This window comes from Lepidochelys olivacea (genome assembly GCF_965140295.1).
Source record: "Lepidochelys olivacea isolate rLepOli2 genome assembly, chromosome: 13".
Taxonomy (NCBI): domain Eukaryota; kingdom Metazoa; phylum Chordata; order Testudines; family Cheloniidae; genus Lepidochelys; species Lepidochelys olivacea.
This window is the reverse complement of record NC_140423.1, coordinates 32,290,585-32,303,557: the sequence shown is the minus strand read 5'-3', so window position 1 is coordinate 32,303,557 and position 12,973 is coordinate 32,290,585. Positions and strand designations below refer to the sequence as shown.

Below are 12,973 nucleotides of genomic sequence, written 5' to 3'. Positions count from 1 at the left end.
CTGTCACTCCACAACTTCCCCAATCTCACCCCAACACTTCTACATCCCACTGTCACAACATGTCACCCCCACAGACAGTGTCACCAAAGACCCCATGTCACCCCAACACCTCCACATCCCTCTGTCACCCCATGTCACCCCCACCGACAGTGTCACCAAACGCCCCATGTCACCCCAACACCTCCACATCCCACTGTCACCCCACGTCACCCCCACCGACAGTGTCACCAAACGCCCCATGTCACCCCAACACCTCCACATCCCTCTGTCACCCCACGTCACCCCCACCGACAGTGTCACCAAACGCCCCATGTCACCCCAACACCTCCACATCCCACTGTCACCCCACGTCACCCCCACCGACAGTGTCACCAAACGCCCCATGTCACCCCAACACCTCCACATCCCACTGTCACCCCACGTCACCCCCACCGACAGTGTCACCAAACGCCCCTTGTCACCCCAACACCTCCACATCCCTCTGTCACCCCACGTCACCCCCACCGACAGTGTCACCAAACGCCCCATGTCACCCCAACACCTCCACATCCCACTGTCACCCCACGTCACCCCCACCGACAGTGTCACCAAACGCCCCTTGTCACCCCAACACCTCCACATCCCTCTGTCACCCCACGTCACCCCCACCGACAGTGTCACCAAACGCCCCATGTCACCCCAACACCTCCACATCCCACTGTCACCCCACGTCACCCCCACCGACAGTGTCACCAAACGCCCCATGTCACCCCAACACCTCCACATCCCACTGTCACCCCACGTCACCCCCACCGAGTGTCACCAAACGCCCCATGTCACCCCAACACCTCCACATCCCACTGTCACCCCACGTCACCCCCACCGACAGTGTCACCAAACGCCCCATGTCACCCCAACACCTCCACATCCCACTGTCACCCCACGTCACCCCCACCGAGTGTCACCAAACGCCCCATGTCACCCCAACACCTCCACATCCCACTGTCACCCCACGTCACCCCCACCGACAGTGTCACCAAACGCCCCATGTCACCCCAACACCTCCACATCCCTCTGTCACCCCACGTCACCCCCACCGACAGTGTCACCAAACGCCCCATGTCACCCCAACACCTCCACATCCCACTGTCACCCCACGTCACCCCCACCGACAGTGTCACCAAACGCCCCATGTCACCCCAACACCTCCACATCCCACTGTCACCCCACGTCACCCCCACCGACAGTGTCACCAAACGCCCCATGTCACCCCAACCCCTCCACATCCCACTGTCACCCCACGTCACCCCCACCGACAGTGTCACCAAACGCCCCATGTCACCTGATGACCCCCCCCCCCGGCGATACCCGCATGCGCCCAACACCCCCAGGTCAGCGCGCGCACGCGCGGCCCCGGCTGCCCCCGTCACTCCGCCCCGCCCCGCCCCGCCCCAGCCCCGCGCGGGCTCCCAGGCCGCCCTGCGGCGGGGGCGGGGCACAGAGCCGAGTGCTCCGCCCCGCAGGCGGGGCCGGCGCCGGACGCGGGGTCGCCGCCGCCGCCGCCATGGACTCGCTGTGGAGGCTGAAGCGGTTCGATGCGTTTCCCAAGACGCTGGAGGATTTTCGGGTCAAGACCTGCGGGGGCGCGCTCGGTGAGGGGCGGGGGCGCGCTCGGTGAGGGGGGGGCGCGCGCGGGGGAGGGGCGCGCGCGGGGGAGGGGCGCGCGCGGGGGAGGGGCGCGCGCGGGGGAGGGGCGCGCGGGGCCGGCGCCGAGACCAGCCCTCGCCGGGGGGCCGCCAGCTGGTGCCCGCCCTCAGCCGCGGGCGGGCGGGGAGGCTTTCCCGCCCCCGCCGCCTCTGCATCGATCCGCCTCCTCAGCGGGGCTCTCACCTCCGCCGGGAGCCGGCGGGCTGGCTGCAAACGCCGCCTGATTTCCCCCATTTCCCCCGCCGACAGACGCCCCCCTTCCCTTCACCCCACCGCGCGGCGGCCCAGGCTGAAAACCCCTGGCAGCCCGATCGCTGTGGGAGAAAAACTACCCCCCGCGAGGTTCTTGCCCTCTCCGGGGGCCGACAGCCCCAGCCTGGGCCTCTCCCGCTAAGGCTGAGGAATAGGTCGTTTCGAGTCCAGCTACTTCCTTCTCTCTTCCTCCCTGAGAGTCTTTCACCTCCATCGTCACTAAGGTGAACTTCCCCGTGCGCAGGGGAAAGCTGTCAGCCAGCCCACGGCAGCCCCTCGCTGCCAGAGCTGGAATAAAGGGCCTGTGCTCGTGTAAAAAGAAGAGAAGAGCCACCTCCCTGCCTGCATGGTGAGAACCATCCACACCACTCCAAACAAACGGTCCCAAGGCGCTGCTCCTCCTCCCTCCTAGAGCAGGACCCAGCCCTCCACCCAGAAACACAACAGCCCCAGCCTCCCCTCCTCCTCCGTCTGTCCTCGAGCAGGATCCAGCCCTCCACCCAGAAACACAACAGCCCCAGCCTCCCCTCCTCCTCCGTCTGTCCTCGAGCAGGATCCAGCCCTCCACCCAGAAACACAACAGCCCCAGCCTCCCCTCCTCCTCCGTCTGTCCTCGAGCAGGACCCAGCCCTCCACCCAGAAACACAACAGCCCCAGCCTCCCCTCCTCCTCCGTCTGTCCTCGAGCAGGACCCAGCCCTCCACCCAGAAACACAACAGCCCCAGCCTCCCCTCCTCCTCCGTCTGTCCTCGAGCAGGACCCAGCCCTCCACCCAGAAACACAACAGCCCCAGCCTCCCCTCCTCCTCCGTCTGTCCTCGAGCAGGATCCAGCCCTCCACCCAGAAACACAACAGCCCCAGCCTCCCCTCCTCCTCCGTCTGTCCTCGAGCAGGATCCAGCCCTCCACCCAGAAACACAACAGCCCCAGCCTCCCCATCCCTGTCATCACTTACAAAGCAGAACATCCCTCCCTGACATAGGGCAGATAGTGTCTGATCATCCCAAAGCCAGACTGATGTTTCCAGCTGGAGTATGTGGCCAAAGGTGGTAACAAATGGGCCAGGACTGGCATATATTCCCTCACTCTATTGTTCACACACACCTTCCTTCAGATTGTCTCCCTGCTTCCTTTTCCCATTTTCCTCTTTTCCTCTTGTTCCTTCTTCCATCCCTGCTTTGAGGAGTAACCTGACCAGTACCAGCACAGCCAGCAACAGCAGTGAGGGATGGGGTAGGGTGGAGGCTGTTCAGTCTCCATTCAGGCCCCAGAACCTGGCCTGGATCCTGTTTTGCAGTGACAGAGAAGAGGCTGCATCCTCTTTTAACTGTGAAGGTGGCCAGTGGGCATAATGTTTGACTCCTCACCTCAGATTTAAAACTTCAAATAAAGCGTTTATCTCCCTTCTGTCTGTATCATCCTTCCAGGCAAGGCTCAGTAAACTCTTGTTCTTTTGTTAGTTGTGTTATTTTGGGAGTTTTAGGCATAATGAGATGCTGGGAGTCCCACAGGCATGCTTAAACATCTTATCTATTTGAACTAAGTAAGTCATAAGAGACTGCATTTTGCTGTAAGAAAGACCTGTATAGGAGAGCCAAGTATTCATATGTAAGGCTTCTGTAGTGCAGAATTTTGGAGCAAACTAGTGATCCAGCCGATCGAGTAGCCTGTTCCTACAGAGGCTGGTACAAACTAGTTCAGAGAAAAGAACAAGAAACCTCCCAATGGGCCACTATGGAATAACCATGATATAGGGAAGCTACTGCCTAGTTCTGCCAGTTGTTGGCTGGTGCTCTAAAGCAGGAGGGTTTGCTTATGCAAATATATATGTTTACATAATAGAGGTAAAACTGCCCCATTAAAAGAATATTAAAGTGGTAAAGTCAAGCCCTACAAAATTAGGAAATATCAGAATTAAGGTTACCATGGAACCTTAATCCTCCTCCCTCTGCCAATGGTGTGTGTCGTGATACAGTCTTTAATTACATGATCCCATACTATTTTTTCCACAGGACCCTTGCCTCATTCAGGGAATAGATAGTGTCATGGAGCCACAAGATCAGTGCTACACCCCCAGGTTTGGAACAGTCTCTTGGAGGAACCCCTTTGATGTGCCAGACCCCCGAGGGGTCTCACTCTTCCCTCAGGGTAGGACACCTGGCCTCACTGCCTCCTAAGATTGAACCTCTGTGAGCTCTGTTCAGCGAGTCCAACCGAGACGGACTCCTGGGAGAGACTTGTCCGTTCTGCAGGGATTAATGCACCTCACCAAGTATTCAGAGGGACACTCAAACAGTGTTTCAAACCAGTTGGATTTATTAGTCCCCTGGCACACAGCATGGATTAGCACACAGCATTAGGTTAGCACAGAGAAGTGAAGCTTAGCACAGCCAGTCTGCTCAGCCCAGAGCCCCAGCCATGCTGTAGTGAACCCTATTTTCAGGCTCTGTCTCTCTCTCAGTTTGACCCTCTGTGTCAGTTCCCAGGTGAGAGAATTCCCAGCTTCCTCTAGAAGCTCCACTGCGTACCTTCCAGTCCTTTGTTCTTAAGTTGGGCTCTCTGCCCAACTTCCCTGCTGAGAGGCCTTACCTCCTGCTTCTCTTGCTTTCCTCAAGCAGGTCTTGCAGGAGGGTGCTCCTGACTCGCCTCTGGAACTCGTTTTGATCCTGCCCTGTGAACCTCCCTGGCTGCCCCTGACAAGCCACCTGAGTTGCCTGAACAACATCCAGCCAGTCCACCTCTGAACTGCACCCAGGGAACATGTGAAGTGCAAGCATGTACACCATCCACTTCCTTGCCCTTATGTCCCACCCTAACACTAAATGGTGGGACCTGTTGCCACCTAAGGAAGGTGGGCCGGTCTGTACTCTACTCTGCTTCCACAATCCACCAGCAATATTAGTTGGCAGCTCCTCCATGGAGCTGTGAGCATGGGCGTGTTCCTGTCCATTCTGTGGTGAAAGGGAGAACCTGGTCCACATCTGTGTAGAGTGCATCAGGTTGCAGCCCGTCTTCTAGCTCCCCCAGAAACTTATTGAGGTCTAGGTGCACTTTTCCCCATACTTCCTATTTCTTGCACACCCCATCCATGATCCTACAAAGTTTCAGGACCTCCTTGTCAACCTCCTCTTGGCACTGCACAACATAGCCATCCATCACTCCAGGAGGAAGAAGCTGGATGGGGGTACTCTGTGACTATGGGGCCTATTTCTGGTCCCTTGTCTGATCATGTCTCAAGGTAGAGTTCCTCCAAGCAGTATCCACAGACTCTTTAGATGTCTTTGAGGAGGGTTCTCTGCTCAATGTCCCCTTCTGGTTCCTTGACTATTAATCTTTGACCTCGCTCCCATTTTCTCCTTTGTTGTCCCCTATACTCGCAGCTTGGGCGTAGCGGTTCCTCCCCCTTAGCTGAGGAGGCTGACCTTTAGTTTTGTGTGGGCCTAGATCTGCCTGTCCCGGTACCCACAAATAGAACATGCCTTCCAGCAGGGATCCTATAGGCAACAACATCCTTTGCTACACAACCCTGATTTGTCCCCAGAGCACCATCTCTCAGTTCTAGAATTAACTGCATCTCAGCCCCCTCTGTGGTCTCCTCAAGGGGCACCCCTTTAGGTCTCAGGCCTCCAGTCCTCACCTTTCTCTGGGCAGGGACCTGCATCCCTGTCCCTTCAGATCAAGGATTGCAGTCCTCCTTCAATTCGCTGTGATTATCACAGCAGATCTGACCTTTGTCCAACACCCCTCTGCCGGGGACTATGCCACAGTTGTCAGTGACCAGATAGTTTCCACAAACCACAATAAACTTATTTAGGACAAAAGCATTACAGAGAAAACATAATAAAGTAATAAACAGTTTCCATTGCATGCTGGTTTACTGGGCCATCTTCTGACACAGAGACTCTGGCAGGTTCCAGTCCTTCACACCCTTCCAGCAGGGTTTTGTCCTCTTGGTTATAGTTTCATGTCAATTCTTGGATCAGAGGAACCTCAGCCAGTTCCCAGTTGATAGCTGCAGCAGTTGATAGCTGCTTTCAACTACCTGAAGGGGGGTTCCAAAGAGGATGGATCTAGACTGTTCTCAGTGGTAGCTGAAGACAGAACAAGGAGTAATGGTCTCAAGTTGCAGTGGGGGAGGTTTAGATTGGATATTAGGAAAAACTTTTTCACTAAGAGGGTGGTGAAACACTGGAATGCGTTACCTAGGGAGGTGGTAGAATCTCCTTCCTTAGAGGTTTTTAAGGTCAGGCTTGACAAAGCCCTGGCTGGGATGATTTAACTGGGAATTGGTCCTGCTTCGAGCAGGGGGTTGGACTAGATGACCTTCTGGGGTCCCTTCCAACCCTGATATTCTATGATTCTATGATCCTTCTGGCCACAAGCTCTTTCTTTGTCTTGTGGATCTCTTAAATCAGGGTTGAACCAGTCTGTGTACCTTCCAAAGATTAGTACTTCTCTGGAGTTGTTTACCTGTCCCAGGATTTGCAGTAATTACCCTCATTGATTTAAGATGTTGGGGTAAACTCGGTAACCTTCTGCAATGGGTTGGAATAATGTCTATAGCTCACAAAGTTACATATCACATTTGTAGATCGTTAAATCCACAGCTGACTGCAAAGAATTACAAAAGGATCTCACAAAATTGGGTGACTGGGCAACAAAATGGCAAATGAAATTCAGTGTTGATAAATGCAAAGTTATGCACATTGGAAAACATAATTCCCAACTATACATACAAAATGGTGGGATCTAAATTAGCTGTTACCACTCAAGAAAGAGATCTTGGAGTCACTGTGGATAGTTCTCTGAAAATATGTGCTCAGTGTGCACTGACAGTCAAAAAAGCTAACAATGTTAGGAACTGTTAGGAAAGGGACAGAAAATATCATAATGGCACTATATAAATCCATGGTATGCCCACATCTTGAATACTGTGTGCAGTTCTGGTCACCCCATCTCAAAAAAGATACATTTGAATTGTAAGAAGTACAGTGAAGGGCCACAAAATGACTAGGGGTATGGAACAGCTTCCATGTGAGGAGAGATTAAAAAGACTGGGACTACTCATGTTAGAAAAGAGACGTTTAAGGGGAATATGATAAATGTCTATAAAATCATGAATGGTGTGGAGAAAGTTAATAAGCAAATGTTATTTGCCCCCTTCACATAACACAGGAACCGGGGGTCACCCTTTGAAATTAACAGGCAGCAGGTTTAAAACAAATAAAAGGAAGTATTTCTTCACACAACACGTAGTCAACCTGTGGAACTCGTTACAAGAGGATGTTGTGATGGCCAAGACTGTAACAGGGTTAAAAAAAGAACTAGATAAATTCGTGGAGGATAGGTCCATCAATGGCTATTAGGGGACTGATTAGGGATTTAATCCCATGCTGTGGGTATCTCTAAACCTCTGACTGCCAGAAGGTGGGACTGCATGACACTGAATAATTGTCCTGTTCTGTTCTTTCCCTCTGAAGTACCCGGCCCTGGTCACTGTTGGAAGACAGGATGCTGGGCTATATGGATCATTAGTCAGATCCTGTATGGCCATTTTTATGTTAAAAGTTTGACTAATCCCATGGCATAGGATATCCATGATTCCAAAGTCTTGCATCTGTCACACCAACCATCTTGTGCAATGAATGAGGCAGGGTTTCTGTGGAAAGAATAGTATGTGATCATGTAACTAAAGACGGCATAATAATGCAGACACACTGGTGATGGGGGTGAATTAAGGTTGCAAGGAGAACTTTAACTCGTGTGTGTCCTTGCATACTTGACTTTGAAACTTCAATGTTCTTTGCAACAAAAATAAATGACTTTAAATTTCCTATTTTTAAAAAACAAAACAAACACTGAAAAACAGACATTTCATCATGTGGAACCATACTCAACCCCAACTTGTGCTGTCAGAAGGATTACGATCTTTAGATCCACAACACAGACCTTCACCACTTGAGTTAATGGAGTAACTGGTAGCAATGGTGGGCTTTGTTAGCCTCTATGTCATCCTGGAGCCTGCACCCCCAGTTAGGGCCCTCACACCCCCCCCCCCAACCCCTTGCCCCAGTGAAAGTGAGTGAGGGTGGGGGAGAGTGAGCCACCAAGGGAGGGGGAATATAGTGAGTGGGGGGGGCTAGACCTTGTGAAGGGGCAGGGCTAGGACGTTCTGATTTGTGCGATTAGAAAGTTGGCACCCTACTTGGGAATGGTGGCTGTGATCTTCCCAGCCTTGTGGGTACATGGCTTCTCTTCCTTCGTGTAAAGGAGCCATTTCCTCCTACCCTGGTGGTGCTACTGCAGTCTTCTCCAGCTGGATTGGTTCCTCAGCCTTGGAGGTCTCCATATGCATGTTTTCAAGGAATTGCTTGTGTCCAGAGATGCATCTCAGCCTAGCCACCTCCTCCTGTAGCTCTCCCACCTGTATCTTGAGAGATTCTACTAGAAGGCATCTCTCACATTGTCTGGTCTCCCCAGCCTGGCTTTCTATGACAGGAAAACGTAGGCCACAGTGTCCGCAAATCCACACCAAGGCCCGGGTAGAGGCACCATGGTTGGGTTCAGGTGCAGGTGGAAGAGCCAGGAGCAGTGTTGGCACTGGCGATGCGACCTTTCCAAATTATGGTGATTGTATTCTTTCTCCCTCCAAACTCCCTCTCAAGCTTGCCTGTTTGCTGCCCCCTTTTCGCTAGCTGGATTTGGTTCCAGGTTCTTGGACGGGAATGTGCTGTGCTGGTTATAGACTCCTCTGCCCCTGTGTGCCTAGCCTGTCCTCGTCTCCCTCTTCTTCTGACCGCCTCCCCTTTAGCACTTATCCATCCCCCCCATCTTCCTGCTCCTATCCAATCCCCTCAGAGGTTTCTGCCCCCTCCCCAGCTGCTGTCCAACCTCTCTCTACACGCACACGCACGTCCTGCACTATATATTCTCTCATATCCCTGCCCTTCTCTCCCCCGTGCTTCTATTCTGCTCCCTATCCTTCCAGTTTCTCAATCCTCAACTTCCAAGGAGGCAGCTTCCTCTTTCTTCAGGCTGACTGGGCTCCAGGTGGGAGAACATCAATTTGAGAGCACAGAAGAGGGTCTGTACTTGCTCTCACTTCTAGTGCCCTGTGCCACCGTGACCTCTGGCAGCCAGGAGTAAATATTGCAGGGAAATTCCACTCCACTGCTGTAGCATGGGACTGGAGCATGCTCAGTTGCTCTGTGGGAATGGCACATTCAGTGTGGTCAGCACATCAGAGCTGTGAGGGGATAGAGCATGCTCAGTGCAGATGCAATCTTTGGATAGTTTAGTTGTCAAACTCTAACAAGTCTCTACTGAGCATGCACAGACAGATTTTTCAGAGGCTTATAGCTTGGCCAAATTTGGCTGAATTTTCATGGGGATGTCAGAAGGCACCTCTCTGACCCAAGGGAGACCCCAAATTCCAAGTCTCTTTTCCAAAGCATAGAGTCTCTACTGTGTCTCAACAAAATGGTTGTAAGATTTTTTTAGCTTGGGCGGAATAATATATTTTCCCTAATTTCATCCCAGAAAGGGCTGAACTCTTTTAGCTGAAACTTTCCAAAACAAATTCAGCCTAAGGCAGACACCAAGCATGGAAATGTTTTATCCTGAATGGTTAAAGTTATAAGCAACTGAAAACAGAGTCTTCTAATGGGAAGTGTCAGTCAGCCTGAAATATAGGCAGTGCTACCAGCTCCACTTATATAATATTTATAATTTATTTTTAATATATTTTGAAGGCCAAGACCATAACAGCGTTCAAAAAGAACTTGATACGTTCATGGAGGATATGTCCATCAATGGCTATTAGCCAGGATGGGCAGGGATCGTGTCCCGAGCCTCTGTTTGCCAGAAGTTGCTAATGGGTGACAGGAGTTGGATCACTTGCTGATTACCTGTTCTGTTCATTCCCTCTGAAGCACCTGGCATTGGCCACTGTCAGAAGACAGGATACTGATGGACCTTTGGTCTGACCTAGTATGACTGTTCTTATGTTCTTTTTAATCATAACTATGGTGACTGTGGATGCTCTCATTATCCAAATAAAGGTCTAATTGTGGTCTGGCTGGGGCTGCAGTCACACTAGAAAGCATCTCTTCTATGTAAAATGTTTCCTTTGGTGGCTGGGAGAAGAGGACTATGCCCAAATGGATGAAAACAGCTCCTGTCTTGGTACTCTGTACTGGTTCACTCTCCTCTTTAATAACTTTGAAATGCAGGGATTTGCTTTGTGGCCTAGCCTTCAAGGTCTACTGTCTAAATGGCATTTGTGTTGGGCTATTAGCATGTGTTTTTTACAGAGCACATGGGGGGAGGATAGCGATTTTCGTGAGGAGCTTACTGGTTTCTTCTCACCTACTGTAATGCCAGCTGCTTTCTTCACTGGAGTCGGGCAGCGGATTAGTGAGTCCACAGCTCGTGGTAATGTTTGTCATTCTTCATTTGCAGTGACAGTAATCAGTGGACTTATCATGCTCCTGCTTTTCTTCTCGGAGCTGCAGTACTACCTCACAAAGGAAGTAAGTAGAGCTTTGTATTGCTGTCTTTTTTGGGTTTATGTTTTCCCTGTGCTGTCCTACTGGAGCCCTGGGAAGCAGATAGGGCCACATGTTCAACCAAGGTTCACCGTTTGTCAACAGCTGAGCCAGGCTCCCGAGTTTTGCAAGGCACAGGACCATTCTGTAGCTACACGTTATCTCGCCTTTTCCATGGTGTGACGGGGTTTTCATACTCCGCATTAGGCAGGAAAGGGTTAATCCCACACACTGAGCAGAGGAAGTCCTGCCCCGCAGACCATGCTCATCATACTCCAGCTGCTGTGCTAGTACAAAGGAGAGCAGCCCAGCTCAGTAAGGAGGAAGGACACTTGGTGGAGGCTCCAGCCCAGGAGCCGTTACAGCCCTTGTCTGTGGGAGCAGAGATCCTGCGGCCCAGACCGGAGGCTTGTGGCCTACAGCTGATTGGCTGGAGTCGAAATCCAAGGGAGTTACCTGTGACGAGGAGCCCAGAGACCCTGATGTCATATAGACCTCAGCTTCAGGAAGCCCAGTAGGAAGTGACCCAGGGAGGTGGGGTAAGTGGTATCTTCCACCCATGGAAAGTCAGCATGTTGTGGCTGGATTTCCCCGCTGACCCAGTGGTGGACCACTCTGCCTGTTAGGGCTCTGAGTCAGAACCCAGTGGAGTCGGGTGGGCCTGGGTCCCCCCACCCTAGCTGCTCCTCCTTTGGTGATGGCCCCTGGGTTTGGCCACTAGGCCACACTGCCCTGCACTCAAGGGCTGCTGTACTGACTCTGGCCACTAGGCCACGCCGCCCTGTGTTCGTGGGTGGCCTTATTGTCTCCGGTCATTAGGCTGCGCAGCCCAGGTGGCTCAGAGGGCTGCCTCGTTGCTATGATGGTGGCTAGAATTTAATACTCATTCCTGTCCCACAGAGGCAGCGGTTTGCAGTGCTTGGTCTAGTTCTGTTGTGAAATAGGGAAGGAAGTAGGATCAGTGACTTGCACTAAGACTTTGAGTGAATTGCTGTTCCTGCTCTCTTCCTCTTTCCTCCTGCGTATCTCAAAGAAGATGGGCACTGGCCCTGCAGGGAGCCTCTTTCCCCTCCTGGTCACCCTAGCATTAGCTTCCTGTGCCTCCGATTGGGCTTTCGGTACCAGTCAACTCCACTAAGGCCTGGATCCCCTTTCTGGAGAAGGCATCAGAAGTCATACTGGGCTGCTGATTCCTCCAGCATCTGCAGTGAATGGAGCACTCTCCTATGTCACCAGTAGGAGATAGCCACCAGTTTCCCGCTTGCAGACTCAATAGTGGGGAAGAAATTGCAAAAAGAAAATATTTTAAATTGTTTTTATTTAATTTAAATCCCCAAATTATCACTTTGCTGGCTAGGAGTGTCACACATCGTAAAAGCACAGCCAGGTTTGGAAGCCGCTTCAACTGCTTTGTCACAGCATTCTGGAAGGTGCCAGCTTGTGCACCCCATGTGGAGGAGGCCTTTGAAAGCATGGTGGCATAGCACCTGGGGAGAAGGCAAGGGAAAAGGCCTTGCTATGTGCTTCCAGGTGGAATGAGACTTTTGTTTTTTGTTCCTAGGTTCATCCTGAACTGTACGTTGACAAATCGAGAGGAGACAAATTGAAGATTAATATAGATGTTGTCTTTCCGCATATGCCTTGTGCTTGTAAGTAAGTCTTCTAAAGAGTTGGGAAGAAGGCAGCATTCACGCTCTGCTGGAGGTTGGGAACACTGGTCAGTCAGTGCACGCATTATTTCGATTTGCTATCAGCTGCTTGTCTTGTCAGCAGTAAGGAATTACATTCCCCTGTAGTTAGAACAGGGAATTCAGTCAGGACTTCTGGGTTCTGTTCCCAGCATTGTCATTTGACTCAGTAGGACTCTGGTCCAGTTGCTTCATTTCTCTGAGTGTGTTTCCTAATTTGTGCAATGAGGATAAAGCTCTTTATCCACTTCTGTAAAGTACTTTGAGACCTGCGTGTGAAGAAGAAGAGCCTGTATGAAAGGAGTATAATACTGCTCCCATGGGCTTGTCCCAATTGCTGTTCATTTTTGTAATGTGCAGAGCCTATTATGGAAGACACTGTAGAGTAGCTCTTGGGACCAGCTACTGTTTTTTTACTCTTATGTTTAAATTCTGAACATGTACATTAATGTCATGTGGAACTAAATCAGTTATGTTACTGATGTCATGTGACACATTTTTCACTCTGTAATAACTTCTTCCAAAATATTTCTATTGAGCTGAATACTTCTTAGCTGAATTGTGAGGTTTGTTGCAACTAAATCCATTCAGCTATTTGTGCTGTTTTTGAGGGGAGAATATTTTTATATGTAAAATTTTTCAGACTCTTGGTCACAGGTAGCTAAGGTATGAACACTGGAGCTTCACATTTCCTCTGAGGAATAGGGATTTGGTAATTTAACTGCAAAGTGAAAGTGATTAAAAATCCCACTACCCAAGTGTACACTGCAATTTCTATTTTGTTTTTAGTAAGGTGGGCAGT

At 51.2% G+C, this 12,973-nt stretch overlaps 1 protein-coding gene across 3 annotated transcripts in view; it reads left to right on the top strand.

The window, feature by feature from the left end:
• Positions 1-1,479: 1,479 nt before the first annotated feature.
• Positions 1,480-12,973, top strand: part of ERGIC3 (ERGIC and golgi 3) — a 56,682-nt gene continuing 45,188 nt past the window's right edge. For 2 of the 3 annotated variants that reach the window (XM_084645725.1, XM_084645723.1), the window contains exons 1-3: positions 1,480-1,631; positions 10,398-10,468; positions 12,045-12,132. In XM_084645725.1, the coding sequence (XP_084501851.1) occupies positions 1,544-1,631; positions 10,398-10,468; positions 12,045-12,132 (247 nt within the window). In that variant the 5' untranslated portion in view covers positions 1,480-1,543. Of the gene's footprint in view, positions 1,654-10,397; positions 10,469-12,044; positions 12,133-12,973 lie in introns of all 3 variants that reach the window. The other variant, XM_084645724.1, reaches the window with a different exon arrangement.